General features: G+C 34.5%; 1 protein-coding gene across 2 annotated transcripts in view; it reads right to left on the bottom strand.

Annotated features, from left to right (window-relative positions):
* LOC123526446 (estrogen receptor-like) overlaps positions 1-23,318 on the bottom strand; it is a 61,671-nt gene that overhangs the window by 7,690 nt on the left and 30,663 nt on the right. For both annotated transcript variants that reach the window (XM_045305607.2, XM_045305599.2), the window contains exons 3-9: positions 6,810-7,036; positions 3,394-3,504; positions 2,841-2,954; positions 2,177-2,298; positions 1,480-1,660; positions 539-680; positions 221-351 (exon numbers count right to left, since the gene is read on the bottom strand). In XM_045305607.2, the coding sequence (XP_045161542.2) occupies positions 221-351; positions 539-680; positions 1,480-1,660; positions 2,177-2,298; positions 2,841-2,954; positions 3,394-3,504; positions 6,810-7,036 (1,028 nt within the window). The remainder of the gene's footprint in view (positions 1-220; positions 352-538; positions 681-1,479; positions 1,661-2,176; positions 2,299-2,840; positions 2,955-3,393; positions 3,505-6,809; positions 7,037-23,318) is intronic.

Genomic DNA, 23,318 nt, shown 5'->3' with positions numbered 1-23,318 from the left:
GATTTCTGCTTTTTTTCTGGGATTTTATGCATAACATAACGTATGCAAAATAACATGCAAAATCAAACAGTGCTATGCAATTCATTCAATTTACACAAGATTTTCTGAAGCATTCAACCTCCTTGATTTATGAAGTTCTTTTCATTTATGTACTCTCTCTACACCACAAAAAGCTAGAATAATAAATAAAATAATGAGTTTTCATATCTGTTCTACTGACCTGCATTGGCAAGAACCGTTGCCTGTAGCAACAACAGCTCTTCATTATGGAGGTTATATTGCACTAGTTGATCTGAGATTGCTGCAACATGCTCCAGCACATCAGCCATACCTAACACTGACCAATACGACCTGTAAAACATCATTAACAATTTTAACATTTCTAAGTATACTCCGACAACACTACATAAATTGAAAAACAGTGGTTTTAAACAATGATTTAGTCTCAAAAATGATGAGACAGTGGGAAATCTGCAAAAATTCCCTCAAAAGCTTTATCAAACTATAAACTCTGAGCAAAAGGTTTTGGAATGCATACCTTTCTAATATAAGATCTGGTGCAATGACAAGTCGGCGACCACCATGCTCCATAGACCTGAATGCACAATTAAGCAGGAGCAGTTCCATCCAACAACACTCTATCAGATGTACTTGATCCCCAAGACTCAATTCGGTGTAGCCTAAAATATACCAAAAGCTTATAATTCATCAAATTCAAATTCACTGTGTTCCATCCAACAATATTACATACCAAATACACAAGATCCCAAAGACTCAACATAATATGAGCCGTGCCATGAGAAAACCAACATAGTGGGTATGCGACCAGCATGGATCCAGACCAGCCTGCGCATCCGCGCAGTCTGGTCAGGCTCCATGCTGTTCGCTTTTAAAGCCTATTGGAATTGGAGAAACTATTAGCGAACAGCATGGATCCTGACCAGACTGCACGGATGCGCAGGCTGGTCTGGATCAATGCTGGTCGCATACCCACTATGTTGGTTTTTCCATGGCATGGCTCATATGTTAAAAGCATAATATTATAAGTAATCAAGTTCTAATTCACTTGTCTATATTAAATACTAAATGTTATTCCATAAAATTGAACAACACAGTAATATAATACAGACAATATCCCCCCCCACCACTTCCACAACGAAATATTGAGCCCCACTTCCACACCCACAACAAAGTATTGAGCCTACAGTAAGCATCTGTCAAACAAAAAAATACACCATGTGCTGGTATTGAACATTGGACTATTGCATCAACATTTTATTTATATGCAAATACAATTGCTGTTGCATTCACCAAATACATGTAACAATATAAATGTGTTTCATCTGTGTAAGGACTATTTTGTATCAAATGAGAACTTTAATTATATTTTCTTCCCTCCCTTCAGGTATCTTCAAACTGCAGAATGAGCATAAATGTAACAGCAAAAATATGATCAATTCACCACAAGTTATTGCATACCTGGAACATTTTTAGCCCAGTTGATTAAAAAGACAAGTTCTTTTTCTGCAAGTTTAACAAATGATGTGAGTAGATGTGTGCGTGTTGGTGGCAAACTGTGGTTATGATAGCTCTCAAGGTTTGGTAAATCTGCTTTACTCAATGCTTCGATGATAAGAGTTGTTCTGGACTTTCTTGAATTCTGCAAAATAAACAATTGCACATCAACAGTGATCAGCATAAACAAAATCAAATTGTCAGATTTTTTTTTTTTTTGGTGCGCAAGTATTAAACATGTTCACAATTTTCATATGCAGTTACTAAACATGTTACAACTTTTGGAGTCACTAGTAATTATCCTTTAAATGTGAGCAACGTTCTATCCTGAAGCTCTTAAACCTAATTTCAATGAACTAAGTACCGACAAAAGAAACCTTGCAGAGTTTCTTATTCCCATTATATGTAATTACTCGTTAATACATAATGAACCAATTTACTGTGAGCCTGGCTGTAAGGCTTAGAAAAAAATGAGGAGACAGGACCATGCTTGTGAAAACACAAGGATAAGCTGCTGGCATCTTTTCAACTTCATTTCCATTTTGTCACAATGTACTTTTAAAACAACTTTTCTGTGAAACATCAGTATTGGAAAACACACACATAATGTATAAATGAATGAAATCTATAAATAACGAAAAGAGAAAGTGTAAAAGCAAACCTTAGCAGGTGTCGGAATACTGTCTACACCATGATTCATACTGTCGCCAGATTCTGATCTAGGTCGCTTAGGAGATTTATTCTGTGTTGAGCCATTAGACTTTCGTTCTTTCCTTTGACTTCCTATATGAATTATTTACCAAAGAATGATTAATAAATAGAATACGCAGAACTTTATGTTTGCAGTCTGATTAAGTAAAGTATCTAAAATTTTATTGTATGTATGTGATTTATGTACATGATCTGTTTAAACTAAAATTTTCTTTCAAACATTTCTTTACCTCTTTTATAAAAACTGCTAAATGACCTTTAATATTTCAAATATACAGAAAAGCCCAACATCAGTAGCTTCAAGTGAAACACTCAACAGATTGCCATTTTGCAATTTTTTTTTGTCTATTAAAAGCACCATAATCGGTGAATTTGATTCATCAGAAATAAAATTCTAATACTCATTCAGTATCTTTTGCTTAGCTGATCAACACTGCAAGTGCAAGCATATTTCAATATGACATTAATCAATCAAACCCTTGTAGCATCTGGGTGAAACAGATCTGGTAATTTCACCATATAATGCTCACCACATGAAAAATATCAAATATACGAAAACTGGGTGAAATACATTTTGTATCTTACAATAAAAACAAATGTCCTGCGTATATTACCTTTGTTCATCCCAACTTCATAGCACTTTCTAAGTCGACAAGCCTGACAGCTTTTTCTTCTATGCTTATCTATTGTACATGTATTTGTTGCAGGACACACATAATCTACTGGACCTACAAAAAGTTAACAGCATGTTACTTCTTTCATACATTAACTTAAAAAAAATATATCATTTTACAGTTTTAGTTACAACGGCTATTTCATGAGGACATGAATTTTAAGATTTTAAAATTTAGAGAACACCATACATAAGTGTTTATGAAAGTTCTATTTATATTAATCTTGTAACCTGATGAAACCACTAAATCCAAGCAAGTTAGTCCTATATCAACAAGAATCAAACTGTAGATACTTGTACAATGGACAGGCATGGATACGCAATTAAAAGTGATTCATAATGTATGTTTAACTGGCAATGAAAACTTGAAAAACTTGCAGAAAAACCATCATCTTTAAATTGAATACAGTTCTAAAAGTTATATAAAAATTTTATATTATGTTCAGTCATTGAAATACATGTACATATGAAATGATTTTAAGTAGAAATGTTACCTTGGATGCTACGTTTGAAGAACGCTTTGCAGCCTTCACATGACCAAACTCCGTAATGAAATCCTGAGGCATTATCGCTGCAAACCTGGCACAGTTTATTCACATTTCCACCTGTAGAAAAAATGCTTCCCAGTATTATAAAGTAATGACAATTTTTAAAATATACAGTTAAACCTATAGTAATCAGTCTGCCAAGGGAGCGACAAAAACTGGCTCCTTGCAGCGCATGGCTGCTTCTGACAAGTTGAAATTACAGCAGAAAGTTTATAAATCAGTTGGCTGAGTACTTAAGGTAAGGGTTTGCTTAAAACAAATGACCGCTAATACATATTCAACTGTAATCAGCAACCTTAATTATTACTAATTTTTGTACCAGATTTTGTACGTGTCAATTCAACATAGCTGTCAATATCAGTCAATGAAAGTCCAAGAAGCCAAGAAGACTAATATTAAATCACATAAAAAAAACCTGACACAAAAATATATCCCAGTCTTAAATAACAGCCGGTCTCATTCCTTTTTTTTCGCCAACAGTACTTAGTTATATTCACCAGTCAGTTTGCCTGTGGTTGTTACTATTTTATTTATTTTATTTGGGTTTTACGGCACACCAACACAGTATAGGTTATATGGCGGCAAACAGGACTACAAATTTTGATTTCACATCTCATTTACATCGAAATAAAAACATGAGGTATGGAATCAAAATTTGTATACCTGCTGGAATCACAGAGTTACAGCAAAACCAAGTGTTAAGACCCTATTAGTTGCCTCTTACGATCATGCAAGGGTAAGGCAGTGGTTCCAATTCTTTTCATACACAGATCGTCCCAGAACCACATGGTTGTTACTAGATTTCATAACGGTAAAAAATTTCTTGCTCTTTACAGGTAAACAACAACATTCTCAGCACTATACTATCAAAGTGTAAAAATCAGTCCATACATGTAGGCAAGGAAAAAAGCAAAGTACCTCAATTGTGAAAATGAAACACCAGTAAAATTTATCAAAACTAAAAAGACTCATTTATTTCCATACATTTCACGGACGATTATTTATCTTACCCTCTAAAGAAAGTATCTCAAATATACATTTTTACTTGCAGAATGGTCGTGGTGAAATGATTTAAGAATAATCCAAACATATGTATGAATATGTACGAAAAATACTGAAATATAAGAATTCCAGCCTGTTATTTTCCAGCCAGTATGGACCCAGTAATCAATACCTATGAACTGTACTGCTCTAATTATGTATACAAAGTTCACCAGCTATCTAATCAATATATTTAGGTGGAGGAGAATCAACAGATTTTTATGGTAATACATATTTTATCAAATCTGAGCATTTTGTCAATCAAAACCTGACTAAAAAAGGGGTTATTTGACAATATGAAATATACCGTAGTGAAAATCTGAGATGGCCCTATATCGCTCTACTTGATTTCTTGGTACTCTTCACAATGTTATATACCAAGTATCTAAGCTCTAGGCCTTGAAAGTTGAGGCTTTACGTAGATTTTTTATAATTTTCCTTTACAGGTCTATATATGTAAAATAACTGAACCTCATGGGTAGCACCAATTTTGACCCTGGCCCGGATGCAAGACCTGAATGAACTTTGTAGAGGACCACTGGACAATGCTACCTACATACAAGATATCTTAGCCCTGGGTCTTGCAGCTTCAGACAAAAAGATTCTTAAATTTTTTCCTCATATTAGTCTACATAAAACATTTTTTTTTTACTTTCCAATTATATACACATAGAAACAAGAGTGCCAGACTGTCACAAAATACGCCCGTCTAAATATTCAGTTACGTATCATAAAATGATTTAGAGTAGTTCAAGGGCCATACTCCAACACTGCCTGGGGCGATTTAGGTGGTTATTGAACTTGGCTGAGATAAAAACTGTTCGGACAAGACTAAATTAGCAGATTTAGAGTAATTCAAGGGCCATAATCCAACAGTACCTGGGGCGATTTGGCTGGTTATCAAACTTGGCCAAGATATTATGCCCACAAACATTGTCAGCAAGTTTGGTGAAGATAGGGTGAAAACTATTCGACTTACAGAGCGGACAAGGCTAAATTCACAGTATTTCAAGTAATTCAAGGGCAATAATCCAAGTGCCTGGTGCAATTTGGCTGGTTACCAGGCCTGGCTGAGATACTATGCCCACAAACATTATCAGCCAGTTTGGTGATGATCGGATGAAAACTGTACTTAGATAGCGGACAAGGCTAAATTTGCAGATTTTGAGTAATTCAAGGGCCATAATCCAAGAGAGCCTGGGGCGATTTTGCTTGTTATCAAACTTGGCCGAGATATTATACCCACAAACATTGTCAGCAAGTTTGGTGAAGATTGGATTAAAATTGTTTGACTTAGAGAGCGCACATGCTTTTGGACACCGACCGCTTGCCACGGGTGTTCACATAATACGCCCCGCTCTTTCAGGGATGGGCGTATAAAAAGTAATCAAGCCCTCAAGTGGCCATGCTTTTTGATGAATCTGGTGTTGGTTTACCTGAGAAAGATTTGTGTGAAATTATTTCAAGATCTGATATACACATATCACTGAACCATAATATTACAAGGATATACACATAAGTTTGGCAGTGATCACTCCTGTGAAGTTTGGTGGATTTCCAACCAGTCATATAGATGTTGCACAGACATCAAAGAATATGACAAATCAAGAATTATGACTGTTGAAACTCACAAAACTGGAACACCCCGTAATGTGCACAACAAGCTTTCATACAAACTACTTGTGAGGTTTGGTGAAATTCTTTGAGCAACTCTCTTAGAGGATTATCTAAGGAACATCCAGGCCCAGTTTTAGCATCTTCATCACGTTTTCATGTGAGATGTTGTTTGATGACAACAATTTTCAGTCATATGAAGGACAGTGTGTTCTTGTTGCATTGACCACAATTCCCAACTCTTCACTGGAATATCATGCCATAGATACATGACATGATACCCAACCCAACACTAGACTACCAAGGAAGATGAGTTCAAGATGAAAACAACAACTGATCTTTAAAATGAAATTTCCATTACAGTGTCTTAAAGTTTAGTACATATCATGTCTTTACACATCCTAATAATGAAGAAATAGTGTATACCTATAAACAACAGTTGAAAAATAACAGTATAGTCTGTACTGTACCTGTGGTCACCTCCAGAAAGCGTAATACCCCTATAAAAAGCCATAGTTTCTTTCTCATTAGACAAAATTCTTAGAAAACTAACCTCATCTGAGCAACAACCTCTGCACCGCAATCACATTTAATTCTTCCAGAGTGCATCTCTCTAAAAAAAATTGTACTGTAGTTTCTAAAATAAGAACAGTTCTAACCAAGATTTTACCTATAACTTCCTTTAATATCAGGACAAAATTCCTTACCATGTGATGTTTCTGCCTTCATTCGTCGTGAGTCGGCAAGAAAATGTGGACTCATCAATGCCGGATGGTATCTATCCCTTGGATCAACATGGTCCATTGTCGTCGATGTTGGACTCTGATTCATGGGCACAGCCGGCGGCATCATTGACTGAACAGGCATGTAGTTACCAACTGAAATCATGCATGATGGGTCCTCGACTTTCGTCACTGTTCTGTCTATTGAATCCCTGCATAAAGACGTCAAATAATTGTCATCTTCCATTTTCAACAAGTTTTGTATTTGTATATTATTATTACAGTATACATTTCAAATATATGAAATGTATCAAAATCCATGTGGTCACAAAGTCCTTGTTCTCTATAGAAACATGCGAGAAAGATATAGAAAATTCTGTTTAGAAAACTTAATATTGTCTCTTTGCAGTCTAATTTTGTCACACTGTCTCTTAAACAGACAATTTATTATAAACATCAGGCTTGAAATATGAAACTTTCCAATTTAAATAAAGTAATTACTAAACATCCATTCAGAATCAATGGAAATACATAAAATTTCCATCCATGAAATTATTTTTTCCTTTGATATTAACAGATTTTTAGAATTAAACACACATAAGGACAAAAATAACACTTAAACTGGTTTGTGCTACAGAATTTAAAACAGGAGGCTCACCTGCGTACAAGGCTTCAAGTGTGTTTGTATAATGTAATGTTACAAGTACGGAGTTAGGTTTCTTCTACGTTAGCCTATATTATATACATGTGACCCAGTGTTTCTTTTAAGTTTTGGGGAAATGGTGGCGGGGCCCGTAAGGAGGGAAAAATAGCGCCGTAACCACTAAAATAGGGGAAAGTTTGCGTCGTATAAAAGCAATATTTTTCATAAATATGTTACACTAGTAAACAAGAGGGCCATGATGGCCCTATATCGCTCATCTGAGTGCTATTGCTCTAAATGATAAGATTAAGTTTTGACATAGATCACATAGGCATACACATTAAATATCATCAAAATAAATATTTTCTTGTAACAGTCCCTTTTGACCTATGGGTCACTTGTCAGGGCCAACCTCCAAACCAAGTTTGAGGGTCCTAGGCTCAAATGCTGCATTTTTGTACTAGCATGACTATTCCTTACCCTGGAAGACATAAGTAACATGTAAAACCAATCTCATTAGATGCTGCTGAGGTATATTCATTACATAAATAAAGGGAGGTAATTTGTCATAACTTCAGTCAAAAGTTATCTACCCTGATTGTCCGAGTCCATCTGATGGCATAAATAAAATTTCAAATCAGTATCTTCATTGTTTACTGAGATACACCCATTTTAATTTGAAACAAGGCAGTCTGAAAGACAGCTAAATCCCCCACCACTGCTATGGATAGTGAAAGGGTAAACCTTTGATTTTAGCTGTGACCTTGACCTTGAACTGACATGGCTGACTCTAGCCTGGGAATCCAGTCTGCCAATTTCTAACTTTTTTTTTCTACCTGCAAATTGACAGCCTGGGGAAACCTGTTTTCCGACCACAGCGCCACCTATATTACACCCGAAATATGCGGGTGTTTAATAAAGAACGATAACTTCTGAAAGCAATAATCCATGGCTAAAAATAGAAACGGAATTCTCATGGGAAAAAACAGATCGGAATTGTGTACTTCCGAAGGTTTCCGAACAATTCCGGGCCAGTTTGTACCTCCCATAGCTTTTCCAGCAAGTTGTAACAACTTTTAAATATGTCAGTATAAACTTAAATTTGCGTCATAGCTATCAAGATGTTATTTTAATGCAGACCTAGTGATCTACGAAAATTGTTGAAATTTCGGCAGCATTGCCTTGTTTTCGATTCAAAAAGCGCAAATATGATCACATGTTAATTAGGCTAACTATAGAAAATCGATAATCAGTAGTTACATGGAAACTCCTTCAGATTTCCCCAGGCGTTGATAATATCAGAAACTCGATGAATGCCAATTAACACTAATTACCACAAATTAAGTGCAGCCCTTTTTTTGTAAATTTAGGGAAGAGTACCAGGTCCCTTTTGGAGGGGAAATTTACTTTGCGAAATCAATATTTGGAGGAATATATTTGCTGAAAAGTTGTTAAAATCAGGACTGAAAATCAAAACTTATTTCATTTTTTTTTGCATGGGGAATTTTTGGCCAAGGTGGGGAAAAAAGTATACTTTTTAGATTGGGGAATGAGGCCGAATTTCGGCCCTAAAATCAGCATAAAAAAAGGCCTGAAGTGATATCTTTAATGCATAAATATATGGTACATTTCTTCTAACAAAGCACAAATATTATCAACGGCTTCCCAGGCTAGGTTGACTCATGAATTCTGCACAGCGTCTTGATGAGGTGATCATTTGACCCAAGTTTCATGAAAGTCCTTCAAGGGGTTTAGGAGATACAGAGCTGAAACCTTTGACCTTCAGTTGTGACCTTGACCTTGAGTTGACATGGCTGACTGATGAGTTCTTGATGAGGTGATCATTTGACCCAAGTTTGATGAAAATCCTTCAAGGGGTTGAGGAGATACAGAGTGGACACAAAATGGAAGGCTCAAAACCCTTAGTTGTGACCTTGACCTTGAGCTGGCATGGTTGACTCATAATTTCTGCACATCGTTTTGATGAGGTAATCATTTTACCCAAGTTTTATAAAATTCCTTCAAGGGGTTTAGGAGATACAGAGCGGACACGAAATGGAAGGCTCAAACCTTTGACCTTCAGTTGTGACCTTGACCTTGAGCCGGCATGACTGACTCATGGGTTCTGCACATCGTCTTGATGAGGTGATCATTTGACCCAAGTTTGATAAAATTCCTTCAAGGGGTTTAGGAGATATAGAGCGGACACAAAATGGAAGACTCAAACCTTTGACCTTGAGTTGTGACCTTGACCCGACAAGGCTGACCCATGGGCTCTGCACATTGTCTTGATGAGGTGATCATTTGACCCAAGTTTCATGAAAATCCTTCAAAAAGTTTAGAAGATATAGAGCGGACACAAAATAGAAGGCTCAAAACCTTTGACCCCAAGTTGTGACCTTGACCTTGAGCCGTCATGGCTGACTCATGGGTTCTGCACATCGTCTTGATGAGGTGATCATTTGACCCAAGTTTTATAAAATTCCTTCAAGGGGTTTATGAGATATAGAGCGGACACAAAATGGCAGGCTCAAACCTTTGACCTTGAGTTGTGACCTTGACCTTGAACCGACAAGGCTGACTCATGGGTTCTGCACATCGTTTTGATGAGGTGATCATTTGACCCAAGTTTCATGAAAACCCTTCAAGGGGTTTAGGAGATATGGACCGGACACGATTTTGTTACCGATGGAAGGACGGAAAGACGGAAGGACGGACAGAAGGACGGACGCAGACCATTCCTATAATCCCTCCGCCACGGCAGGGGATTAACAAAGGGTGGTTATTTGACATAAAATCAGTCCATAGTTATGTACCCTGATTGTCTCTGTCCAACTTATGACAACAATGAAATTTCAAATGTTTACTGAGATAAATCGATTTTTTCATGAAAATCAGGGGAATTAATCATGTATTGGTATATGCATGTAGAAGATACAGAGTACAAGCCTAATAGATATATTTGAAAAGTATTCATATCGATACATGTTCAATGAACAGTTATCTAATATTTCTTTCCATGGAAGACATAAATAATGTTTCAATCAGTCTCATTAGAAGCTGCTAAGGTATATATATTCATTTACATAAAAAATAAAGGGAGGTAATTTTTCATAAATTCAGTCAATATGTATCTACACTGATTGTCCAAGTCCATCTGATGGCATAAATGAAATTTCAGATCATTATCTTCATTAGTTACGCAGATATACACATTTTAATTTGAAATAAAGGGAGGTTATTTGACATAAAATCAATCCATAGTTATCTACCCTGATTGTCTCAGTCCAACTTCTGACAATAATGAAATTTCAACCTAGTCCTATAAGTAAGTACCGATATAAATCCATTTTTATTAAAATCAGGGGAGGTAATCAGATATATATAATAAGTGCATAGTGTCTAGGTCAACCTGATGACATACATGTACATTAAGTTTCAAAACCAATACCATCAATAGTTGCAGAGATATTTCCATTTTATGGATAAGTACTGACCTTGACCTCAATGTGTGACCTTGACCTTCAAGCAATGGGAACTGATATATATTATTGTGATTTAAGTTGTGTGCATGATTTCTAAAGTTGAATGCAAAATGCGGCATTTATTATGTTCACAAGGTAAAAATTAACATATTTTGGCACTTTCAATGTTCATTCAGGGGCCATAACTCTAGAACCAATGATTGGATCTGACGGGTTAGGGTTAATGTTAGAAATGTTTCAAGTTTGGATCAAATCAAACCATAAATGAAGTCTCTATATGGCTGCAAAAGCCGAAATAGCAAATTTTGGCCCTTTAAGGGGCCAGAACCCATGATGGGATCTGGCCAGCTTTCGAAAGGAACCGAGATATCATGCCAATACAAGTTGCGTGCAAGTTTGATTAAAGTTGATTGCAAAATGTTGTCTCTATCGTGTTCACAAGCCAAAAATAGCAAATTTTGGCCCTTTAAGGGGCCATAACTCTGGAACCCATGATGGGATCTGGCCAGTTTTCGAAAGGAACTGAGATATTATGCCCATACAAGTTGCGTGCAAGTTTGAATAAAATCAAATACAAAATGTGGTCTCTGACAAGGAAATTGTGGACGGACGAAGGGCGATCACAGAAGCTCACCCTGTCACTATGTGACAGGTGAGCTAAAAAGAAAATAATTTAAAAACACACTGTCTCATGTTTTAAATGGTACAGTTTACATTAATATCATGTACATCTAGAAAGGGTGAAAGGGTATTGTTGGTTGGGATATATGTGAAAAAAAAAAAAACATAAAAAAATTTCAAGGGATTTTTTTTAGAAATATGGGGAAAAAATGTACTTTTTGGACAGCTCTAGAGAAAAAGACTTTTAAAGTCTGACAGCTGAAAAACTATTTTTAACCAAAAAGACCTACATGTTCAATGAACCAGAACCATTTGAACAATTTTGAAAGAGGGCTTCCCGGAGGTCATTTATGTAAAGTTTCAGCAAAGTCCATGCAGTGGTTTTGGAGATGTTGTTTAAAGAAATTGTTGATGAAAAGTGACCACGCCCTCTGACGGCCATTTTTTGACGAATCAGAAACGAACACATCTTCGAATAATATTAAACTTACAGAAACAGCTTCAGTAACAAATCTGCATTTTTAAGTAATAAACAAGAAAATACTGTCATTAAAAACAGGTTAGAATCAAGAAATATGATGCTGCAACAATAAGAGTCATGTCGACACAGGACATAATGTATTTTGATTAAAGTCAGATGCTGTACATAGTCATGTTAATTGGTTCGGTTTTTTGTGATAGTCATTTAGCATTTCAGATACAGATCAGCTGTTAGCTTTCACTCCAAAACATTTTCAAGACAAGAGGACCATGATGGTCCTGAATCGCCCACCTCTTCCCACATGACCCAGTTTTGAGTATGACGTCGTTTTTTCTATTATTTGACATAGTGACCTAGTTTTTGAACTCATGTGACCCAGTTTTGAACTTGACCTAGATATTATCAAGATAAAAATATTGACCAATTTTCATAAAGATCCATTGAAAAATATGGTCTCTACAGAGGTCACAAGGTTTTTCTATTATTTGACCTATTGACCTAGTTTTCAAAAGTATGTGACCCTGTTTTGAACTTTACCTAGATATCATCAAGGTGAACATTCTCACTAATTTTCATGAAGATCTCATGAAAAATATGGCCTCTAGAGAGGTCACAAGGTTTTTCTATTTTTATACCTACTGGCCTAGTTTTTGACCACACGTGACCCAGTTTCAAAACTGACCTAGATATCATCAAGGTGAACATTCTGACCAATATTCATTAAGATCCATTGAAAAATATGGCCTCTAGAGAGGTCAAAAGATTTTTCTAATTTTAGACCTACTGACCTAGTTTTTGACTGCAGTTGACCCAGTTCCAAACTTGACCTAGATATCATCAAGATGAACATTCAGACCAACTTTCATACAGATCTATTAAAAGTTTGGCCTCTAGAGAGGTCACAAGGTTTTTTTATTATTTGACCTACTGACCTAGTTTTTTACGGCACCTGACCCAGTTTCAAACTTGACCTAGATATCATCAAGGTGAACATTCTGACCAATTTTCATGAAGATCCATTCAAGGGTATGGCCTCTAGAGAGGTCACAAGGTTTTTCTATTTCAAGACCTACTGACCTAGTTTTGGATCGCAGTTGACCCAGTTTCAAACTTGACCTATATATCATCAAGATAAACATTCAGACCAACTTTCATACAGATCCCATGAAAAATATGGCCTCTAGAGAGTCACAACGTTTTTTCATTACTTGACCTACTGACCTACTTTTTGACAGCACGTGACCCACTTTCGAAACTGACCTAGATAATATCAAGATGAACATTCTGACCAATTTTTATGGAGATCCATCACAAGTATGGCCTCTAGAGAGGTCACAAGGTTTTTCTATTTTTAGACCTACGGACCTAGCTTTTGACCGCACGAGACCCAGTTTCAAATTTGACCTAGATATCATCAAGATAAACATTCAGACCAACTTTCATACAGATCCCATGAAAAATATGGCCTTTAGAGAGGTCACAAGGTTTTTCTATTATTTGACCTACTGGCCTAGATTTTGATGGCATGTGACCCACTATCGAACTTGACCTAGATATCATCAAGATGAACATTCAGACCAACTTTCATACAGATCCCATGAAAAATATGGCCTCTAGAGAGGTCACAAGGTTTTTCTATTATTTGACCTACTGACCTAGTTTTTGACAGCATGTGACCCACTTTCAAACATGACCTAGATATTATCAAGGTGAACATTCTGACCAATTTTCATGAAGATCTCATGAAATATATGGCCTCTAGAGAGGTCACAAGGTTTTTCTATTTTTAGACCTACTGGCCTAGTTTTTGACCGCACGAGACCCAGTTTCGAACTTGACCTAGATATCATCAAGATGAACATTCAGACCAACTTTCATACAGATCCCATGAAAAATATGGCCTTTAGAGATGTCACAAGGTTTTTCTATTATTTGACCTACTGACCTAGTTTTTGAGGGCACGTGACCCAGTTTCGATCTTGACCTAGATATCATCAAGGTGAACGTTCTGACCAATTTTCATGAAGATCTTGTGAAATATATGGCCTCTAGAGAGGTCACAAGATTTTTCTATTTTTAGGCCTACTGACCTAGTTTTTGAAGTCACGTGACCCAGTTTCGAACCTGACCTAAATATCATCAAGGTGAACATTCTGACCAATTTTCATGAAGATCTTGTGAAATATATGGCCTCTAGAGAGGTCACAAGGTTTTTCTATTTTTAGACCTACTGACCTAGTTTTTATTGGCACGTGACCCAGTTTCGAACTTGACCTAGATATCATCAAGGTGAACATTCTGACCAACTTTCATAAAGATCCAATGAAAAATGTGACCTCTAGAGTGGTCACAAGCAAAAGTTTACGGACTGACGCACGCACGCACGACTGACACCACGCGATCACAAAAGCTCACCTTGTCACTTTGAGTCAGGTGAGCTAAAAAAAAATGCAGCTTTTACAGTCGAACTCAGAAGAATTGTCTTTCAAGAAAAAAATACAGGTTTTACAGAATTGTATCCCTTTATATTCCTTGAGACAGCAGAAAACTTTTCATCTTGATGTAAGCTTTTCAGAATGGAATAATTGTTGATTTATCTCCCCTTTTTGAAATGTTGTGGAATCATATAAAATAGTGGGCATGAAATTTTATGGTGTTTAACTTTTTTACTGAAACACTATTTACAGGGATATGAGTTTGTGGTATTAAATTTTAAATTCTCCGATTTTGTCTGAGCAGCAACTTTGCAACTACTGGAAAGAATTTAATGAAACTTTACATTTCATTAAAGAGCTAGCTATGAGGCAGTGCAGAACCCAAAATCTTAGAAAAAATGTAATGTCCGTCCCCCAACACTTTAAATCTGCTTATAGATAATGTTTGACAAAGTTTTACTTATTATATATATACTCATTTGTCCTTTTTTATGTTTTGCATGAATTCTTTACATGAAAGTAAAATTCATGTATGAATCTGATTCACTTTGCTGAAGATTTCAACAAATTTTGACAATTCTCTTTTATACACACTGTTTTTAAGAAAAAATGTCACAAAATAATGTATTTTACTGATTTTTAATGCATTTCTCTCAAATTTCAGTTATTTTTGGAAAAACAGAAATAAAAGGAATAGGATTTGATTGAAAATAATAACATATATACAACATTCAAAATCAAATAAAAGTGGGGACGGACATTACAGATAACTTTTACACTTTTGTCAATATCTAAAAAAACTACTTGATGGATTTCAATAATTTTTGGAAATGTTATTTATGTCATCATATATAAGGCCAGAGAAAATAAATGTTTAGATTCTCATCCGAATTTTGAGAAAAAATGGGGCGGGTGGGCACTTTTTATTTTTTATTTTTTAATTTGGAAATATGGTATTGTGGAGGTCAATCTGACAAATTATATTTAAAATATCACTGTATTGATATTCTAGTGTGTATTGCTGTGTCTTTGAATGCTTGTATATGTAAAACCCATTTTGAAATAATTTTGAAATGAACAAAAAAATTTTATGTCATAAACTTTTATCTTGTTTATAATGTGATAGTAAGTCATTTTGTCTGATGGTTGATTGTATCCTATACAAAAAAGTAAATCTACAACAACGGCAAATTAATATTTGTCTGTTCAGTGTATTTGAAAATTCAAAATATTTAGTTCTGTCGAAGTACAGACACGATTTTTAAAGAAAACAATCAATCTGTCATTCTGCTGAGCATGTGTTAAAAGCTATATACCCGTGGAACCGATGATGATGATGATATTGACTTTCGAGGTTAAAGTTTAAAATACGAGGAATCTAGTATTTCTACACTTGAAAAAATTCAGATATTTCTTAATTAGATGCACTTGCATGCACAGCATATTTTAATCCTATTTCCATATCTATGAAACAAATAGCGCGGTAATTCAGTATACTTTGCACGTGAAAATGGCATGTCAGGCTTCCCCACGAAGGCAAATTCCATGTTAAACACAATTGAAATATTGAAATCGAGACAACAGATACTTATTTCTAATCAATAAAAATCAATAACAATCAAATAAGGATAAGAAAATACATTGGCTTTACCTTTTTCTAAAAGTTTTTGAAATCGAAAGTAGTTTGCCAGAACGTCTGCTAGTCGTGTGAATTGCCGATATTTTATGATCATTTTTCTTAATTTGTTATAATAAGAGGTAATGTCATGGTAAATTTTAATATCAGATACTGTCAAATGCTGTTAAATTGTCTTTGCATTACCATAATATGTTAAACATTTTCTTTAAACTCTAGAATTATGCAATGTTTATGAAAGTGTACCAGTATCCGGACATGAAATTTTGGATATCTGGATTTTGACCAATAAAAAATTTCGAGGCGTGGGGTTTCAGATAGGGGCGGGCGGGGATGAGAATCTAAAAACTAATTTTCTATTGCCTAATAAAAATATGCTGAACATTTCTAGTTGTATAACCCTTAATGAAATTTATGGTAGGGGGACGGACATTACGGATTTTTAGTCACAAACTTACTTTTGGCGAGACATTCGACCATATATTTTTTTAGCTTTGATGTACAGAAATGATACTTTGATTATTACAACTTGCATACTTTTTAAACTTTTCAAGGCTATCATACATGTTCCAACACCAAAAGATACTATTTTTTTCTACACTTCTTTAAGTATAGCTTTTTCAGATTTCTAGGGCGTTACATCCATACAACTTTGGTTCAAGCATTAATTCTGGAAAGCAGATTACAGAAGTACATGATGTTATATATCAGATGAAAGCTAAGATATTTTTCTTTCACAAAATTTAACAGTGAAGATGTTTAAAGAAACAGAATTTCTGTAACTCAGCTAACAAAAATAGTGAAATTTTAGATGCTAACCAGTTACATGCAAAAATGGCTAATTTTTGCCTACTTAAACTTGTCGCATCACTTGATTTCTAAATTTTTTGATAAATGTTCACCTCCACATTTACATCTGTATCAGACCTTACTTATAAACTTTATTTCATTGTTCTATCATGTACTGTTTGAAAGATGGAGCTATGTACATGATTTTTTGCTGAACTGGGCACTTTACTGTGCACCAGGCCAGCTGTATCTTGAAAAAAAAATATATAAGGCAGTGATGGTAGACTTTGCAACATCTTTAGGTCCCTCCTTATAGACGAGTAGTCACGGTATCAACTACACAAAATGAATTACATTGTCACTTAAACAAATTAACAATATGAAAGTTAGTTACACAATCACATTCATTCTGTAGAGTTGATAATATGACTCCTAAATTATCCCTATTTTTATATTCTTAGTCACTTTTATATACCCGGGGTGTAAAGGAATATACCGAATGAATGCGAGTGTGTAACTGTCATAAGAAGATGACAATGTATTTCATTCCGTAGAAATAGTCCACCCGGGATCTAATCTGGTAGATTGCCATCATAATTCTCTTTTTTTATTATACCTGTAACCAGTAAATGAAATCATATACGTAATTCCTACCCAACAAAAACAGCATCATTTTGTTCCTGAAGAAGTTTCAGCACAGAAACATTAGAATTCAAATGAGGTGAGTAGTTATCACAGTCGTACTCAGTCTTGATCTCCGTAAAATTTCTTCCAATACTGTAGGAAGTTTCTGACACATCATTATAACTGTTATACATTATCACTTCCAATGATTCTTAAAGCCTAAACATAGCTGTAAATGAACAATTTATCACAGTCATGTTAAACGGACAAGAAGTACATGAATAACTTTAAATCCAATATAATCCTCTTTTCACATACTTTAACATCCACAGCCAGTACTTTCCTTTGTTACAAGAACAGCAAAGATATTTATAGATTCCTATCAACCAACAAAGACTGCACATATACTATTACATGTAAACTTTTGATGACCAACATGTACACTAAATCTCCCTAATAAAATATTGATTCATAACAGGTTTTGTTAAAAGAAGTTAATTATTCCAAACACTACAATACATGTAATTGAATCAATGCAAGCCAATATACAAAAGGCACATGCTATTTTTGAATGTCCAGACATAATTAGCTAAGAATTTTGCATTAGCCAATGGTTAGTGGCCGTAATGGATGACTGAATTGCATGAAATGAGCAATACCCTATTTACCCCTATCACTGAATGACTGAATGCCCAGTATACACAGAAAAAAATCAGATTCTGATTTCTATAGTATAGATATAATTTGAAAACATCAGACAAGAAGAAAAAAATCACCATTTATAATAAGATATGTTAATTATTGGCGTCAGTAACATAGATCTGCTCAATGATGATTTTTTAAATTTCATATCCAAATCATGTTAGCATTTAAATATACTTTAATAATGTATTCTAGTATCACTTTGTTATATATTCATGTATTTATTTTAGTCTTGACATAGCCTAACACTCAGTGCTTTGGTCTGACACATTTCGTAGACCCACATATTTTGAGTCAAACCTTTCCAAAAACTTGTAACTTGACCTTGCTCTTACATGTTAAACTTGACCAGTTGATTTTTTAAGACTTCTGCCATGACTACTGTAGGCCTACTCAGATCTCAGAATAATTTCATGAAATTTGGTATGATTTAGTCATTTGTAGGAATTCTCCCAAATGAAACTTTGAAAGAATGTGGAGTTAATTGCTATTATATATTAACTTTGTGCAACAATAGGAGAGATCGCGGTGATGTCATGCATTAACATCTGTTTATCTGATGGTGGGCAAAACAAATGTTTTACATCGTTTGTATAGAGGATCAGAATTTTTAGTCTTTAATAACTTTTCGCTCATTTATGGATTTTCAAAATTCAAGAAGTTTTGAAATACTTACAATTTTCATATTTTCGTATTCAAAATATCTTTTTTATATGAATAACTGTTTTAAATGACATATAATTTTAATAGCGGGCGTAGTGATGTTCAAAACTTTTAGAAAAACACTTTAAGTTATGTGTTCATAATTCATCCATTTTATTTCGGAATAATAATTAAAAGCAATTAATAAATTGCTTGTTTTATAATCTTTCCATTGATCAAAAAATCATTGATATAATGTGTGTTTTATGATAGTTTTTAGGCCGTTAGAAAAACATTACTGTTTACAAAAAACATGGACGTCTGGCGTCTGCCCACCTGATCAGTCTTATCAGTTCTAAAAATAGAAAATGCAAAGGATTTGTATACAAACACGATCTCTCCTATTGCATAAATTTCTTTTTCCATAATTTAGTTTCACAACAAGAGTCTAGTAATAACTACTGCACATTGTATAATTTGTGTTTTATACAATATATATATACAATGAACTGAACTGTGTATGTTACAATTTCTATACTTGAATGCAAGACCAATCATATATCACTGATCATCCATGTTTATATTATCTGTCAGTAGGGCTGTCATCGATAGAAACGATATCGATGTATCAACGATATTTTTTTGTCGATCGATTATCGATTCCCATTTTCAAAAATCGATATTTGACAGAGAGAAAAACTACCCAAATAAACACTCAGACCCTAAAAAACAACTAAAGTTCACAAAGTTGTAAATTTGGATAAATGCAAAAAAGGAGTGAAGGCAAAATAAAAATGAAAGATGTTATTAATTTTTATGTATTACTTTTATTTCATAAATACAAATACAACACAATCAAACAGAAATATGGAAAGTAGGCAATAAAACTTAAAATAGCATTTACAGGAAGGTATATATAGTATGCATATGAACAAATAGGTCGTTAATCTAACATAATAACCAATATATCGATGTATCGTCGATATTTGTCTTCTGATATATCGGTATCGTCGATACGCCTAAGACCCAATCAATGACAGCCCTATCTGTCAGTGTACAGTACTTTATTAAATTAGACTAGATTTTGTCTGTATAAAGCAGACTCTCCTTTTGAGTTCTACTGGTACTGATGATAAACCGGTACAGATGATAAAGTTGACCACCCTGGAAATATTTGATTGCAATCTGTTATTTATAAAACTGAACAAACCATCTAATAGTTTCCATTTACAAGACCAACTGGTGTAAATAAAAACAAAATTGGTAAATATTCTGTATAAATAAATGACTTACATTTATCTGTACTGGTACTGATGATAAACACGGACAGATGATAAAGTCGAACACCTTGGAAATATTCGATTGCAATCGGTTATTTATAAAATTGAACACACCATCTAATAGTTTCCACTTACAACACCAACTGGTGTAAACAAAAACAAAATTGGTAAATATTCTGTATAAATAAATGACTTACATAAATTTGTATAAAAAATATTTATCCAAAATTACTGGGGAAGAGGGTATTTTTTTGCGCATGCTCACTGTCGAAACATGAAGGCCAGACATTTGTTAACTTTTCATTACTTGATCAGGAATGACTGTTGCAGCTTTTTGGGGAAAGTTTCAATATAATAATACCAAGAAAATTTTGTAAATGACAAAGGGTTCGAATTTATCATCAGTCAACGTTCATAAAGTCCCCTTTTTAAATACCCCTTTCAGGCCCTCACTTCGTGTGAGTTTGCTTACTAAATATAAATTTGAATTATGTAAAGTTTTCAGCAAAGGTTAAGCTTTATTTTGATACCGACCATTGATTCTAACATTTGCAATTAAAAAATGTGTAATAAAAAACAATTTTATTCGGGTTATAATCTTACATTATCTGTATAAAAAATATTTATCCAAAATTACTGGGGAAGAGGGTGCTTTTTTTGCGCATGCTCACTGTCGCCACATGAAGGCCTAACATTGGGTCACTTTTCATTACTTGATCAGGAATGACTGTTGCAGCTTTTTTGGGGAAAGTTTAAATATAATACTACAAAGAAAATTTTGTAAATGACGAAGTGTTCGAATTTATCATCAGTCAACCTGCTTACAGTACCCATTTTACAAACCCCTTTCAGGGCCTCACTTCCTGTGTGTTTGCTAACTAAATATAAATTTGAATTATGTAAAGTTTTCAGCAAATGTTAAGCTTTATTTTGATACCGACCATTGATTACACATTGCAGAAATAAAAAAGTTATAGGTAAAAAACCTCATTTTCTGTTCGGGTTTATCATCAGTACCAGTAAGCATATACACGAATGATTCAGTTATCCACTAACTACCCTGTGCGAACTTTTAGCATAGTATAGTTGTGTTTATAGTCAAGTACTGGCTACTGGGTCAAATGATCTCGACCGCTGGTCAGTTAAATGCTTTGCTCAATGCAACCTTTTGACCCCAAATTTAGCTGACCGCTGTTTCGTGTAATGGGAGATAACCCAGTAGTGAATACCAAATGTATTTCCCAAGATTTCAATATATTTACTAGTAAATGTTCAAATAACGAATAATGGGTCAATATTGTGAGATTTTCATGCTTACATAATCTATGAAGTAATGATATCGGAAACTCCATGCAAATTATTATCTGGCAGACATCTTAAGTTCTTAACCACAACTCCGATAGGTTACAACACACTAAATCGCTGTTCTTCTACATACATTCTATAGGTTATAACACACTAAATAGTTGTTGTTCTTTATTCTATATAAAATTGACCTATTTCCAATGACCGCAGCACACATCAGGACGGCATGTTCTAATCTCTGGCCTGGCCTGGCCTGGCCCGATGAGCCCAATTTTCGACTGGGCCGGGCCAGGCCAGGCCAGGCCAGGCCAGATTTTATTGTACATAGAGAAATGAATGATATGAAATCTAAATATACAATTACAAGAGCAGGCAGTATTAACCTGCATTGTTTACTTGCTGCATGTCAAACAAAATGAGAAACCAGTCCCCTGGAGAATCATTACTTAGCCATCATTCATCTTATTTGAAATACAGATTTGCACTGAAGAAAATAGTTTACTAAATGATAACTACCCATTTTTTTCTGTGATCAAATTATTAAATGTCTGTAACTTACATTTTCTTGAAGAATATTGTCAGTGCTAACTAAATATCAAAAGAAAAGTGGGGGTCATGTTTGATGCAAGAAAAATAATTTCAGTCAAACACACAAACTGCAAAATCAGCTAAAAAATGAGACCCCAAATTATACTCGTGGTGTATGATCTACGTTTCCATGAAAAATTTTGTCATGTTGTTATTTCATTATGAAAATGCTACCTACATGTCAAGTATAGATCTGTCATGTGATTTTAGCAAAAAAAATTGCAAAGAAAATAAGGAAAATAGCTCTGCAGCAAAAAAAAAAACTGAGGACTATTTGTATCCGCCATTATGCGTCATGTGATTTCAGCAAAAAACATGCAATAAAATAAGGAAAATAGCTCTACAGAGCAAACAAATCTGACGACTATAAATTTGAATCCGCCATTATATCATTTTTTTCGCGCCATTTTCCTATTATTTTAACCATCCTAGAATGAATGATCTTATGAATAGTAAAGTTAAGACAAAACTTATTAAACCAGCATTATTTTGTAAAACCATTTTGTCTCAGTTTAAATAATTTCATTCTCCATATAAAATATACTGATCTCATAGTTGGATGCACATGTGTAACTCTTAGAAACTATTAGAAACAGTAAAATGATTTATAACTTTATTTTTTTTAGATATACAATATGCTGCTTTGTTGTTCTGTACACTTAGCATTGTCTTTGTAATTACTGGTTCAATATGTGTATCAATGTTTTCATCACATGCATATTATATGCCCTGATGTAGAAATAAACTTGAAACTTGAAACTATTTAGTGTCTGTATGCCTACAACGCGACGATAAATAAATTTTACGGATACAGACTTCTAAATATAGGACAATGTGACTACCTAACTCTCATACAATTTTACAACGCACTTCATTCTACAGAACAAAAACACAAAGACAGAAAACATATTTATATCGAGTTGATATCGTGTCATTTTCTGCGGATTTCTCCCAAACTGGCAACTTGTCAAAGCAGAGAGTCTTTTAGCCTTACTTATTTGGCTTATCGGGATGACTTATTTTATGAGTTGTCATCCCTCTAACGGGACAGCGACATGCGGTCCCAAAACGTCCTATCTGGACTAAGAGTCTTTCATCATGTAACACTTAAAGCAGAAAAATAAATCCAATGCAAACATTTTTTTGAACAATCAGCAGATGAAACCGAATTACAGTTCCGCATGTTCCGCTTGTTAAAAAGAATTTTGTACATACAGCCCTATTATTCCAAATAATAGGACGTTTTGGGACAGCGTGATAACT

The sequence above is a fragment of the Mercenaria mercenaria genome, chromosome 1 (genome assembly GCF_021730395.1).
Source record: "Mercenaria mercenaria strain notata chromosome 1, MADL_Memer_1, whole genome shotgun sequence".
Lineage (NCBI taxonomy): Eukaryota > Metazoa > Mollusca > Bivalvia > Venerida > Veneridae > Mercenaria > Mercenaria mercenaria.
This window is presented reverse-complemented; position numbering and strand designations above follow the sequence as displayed.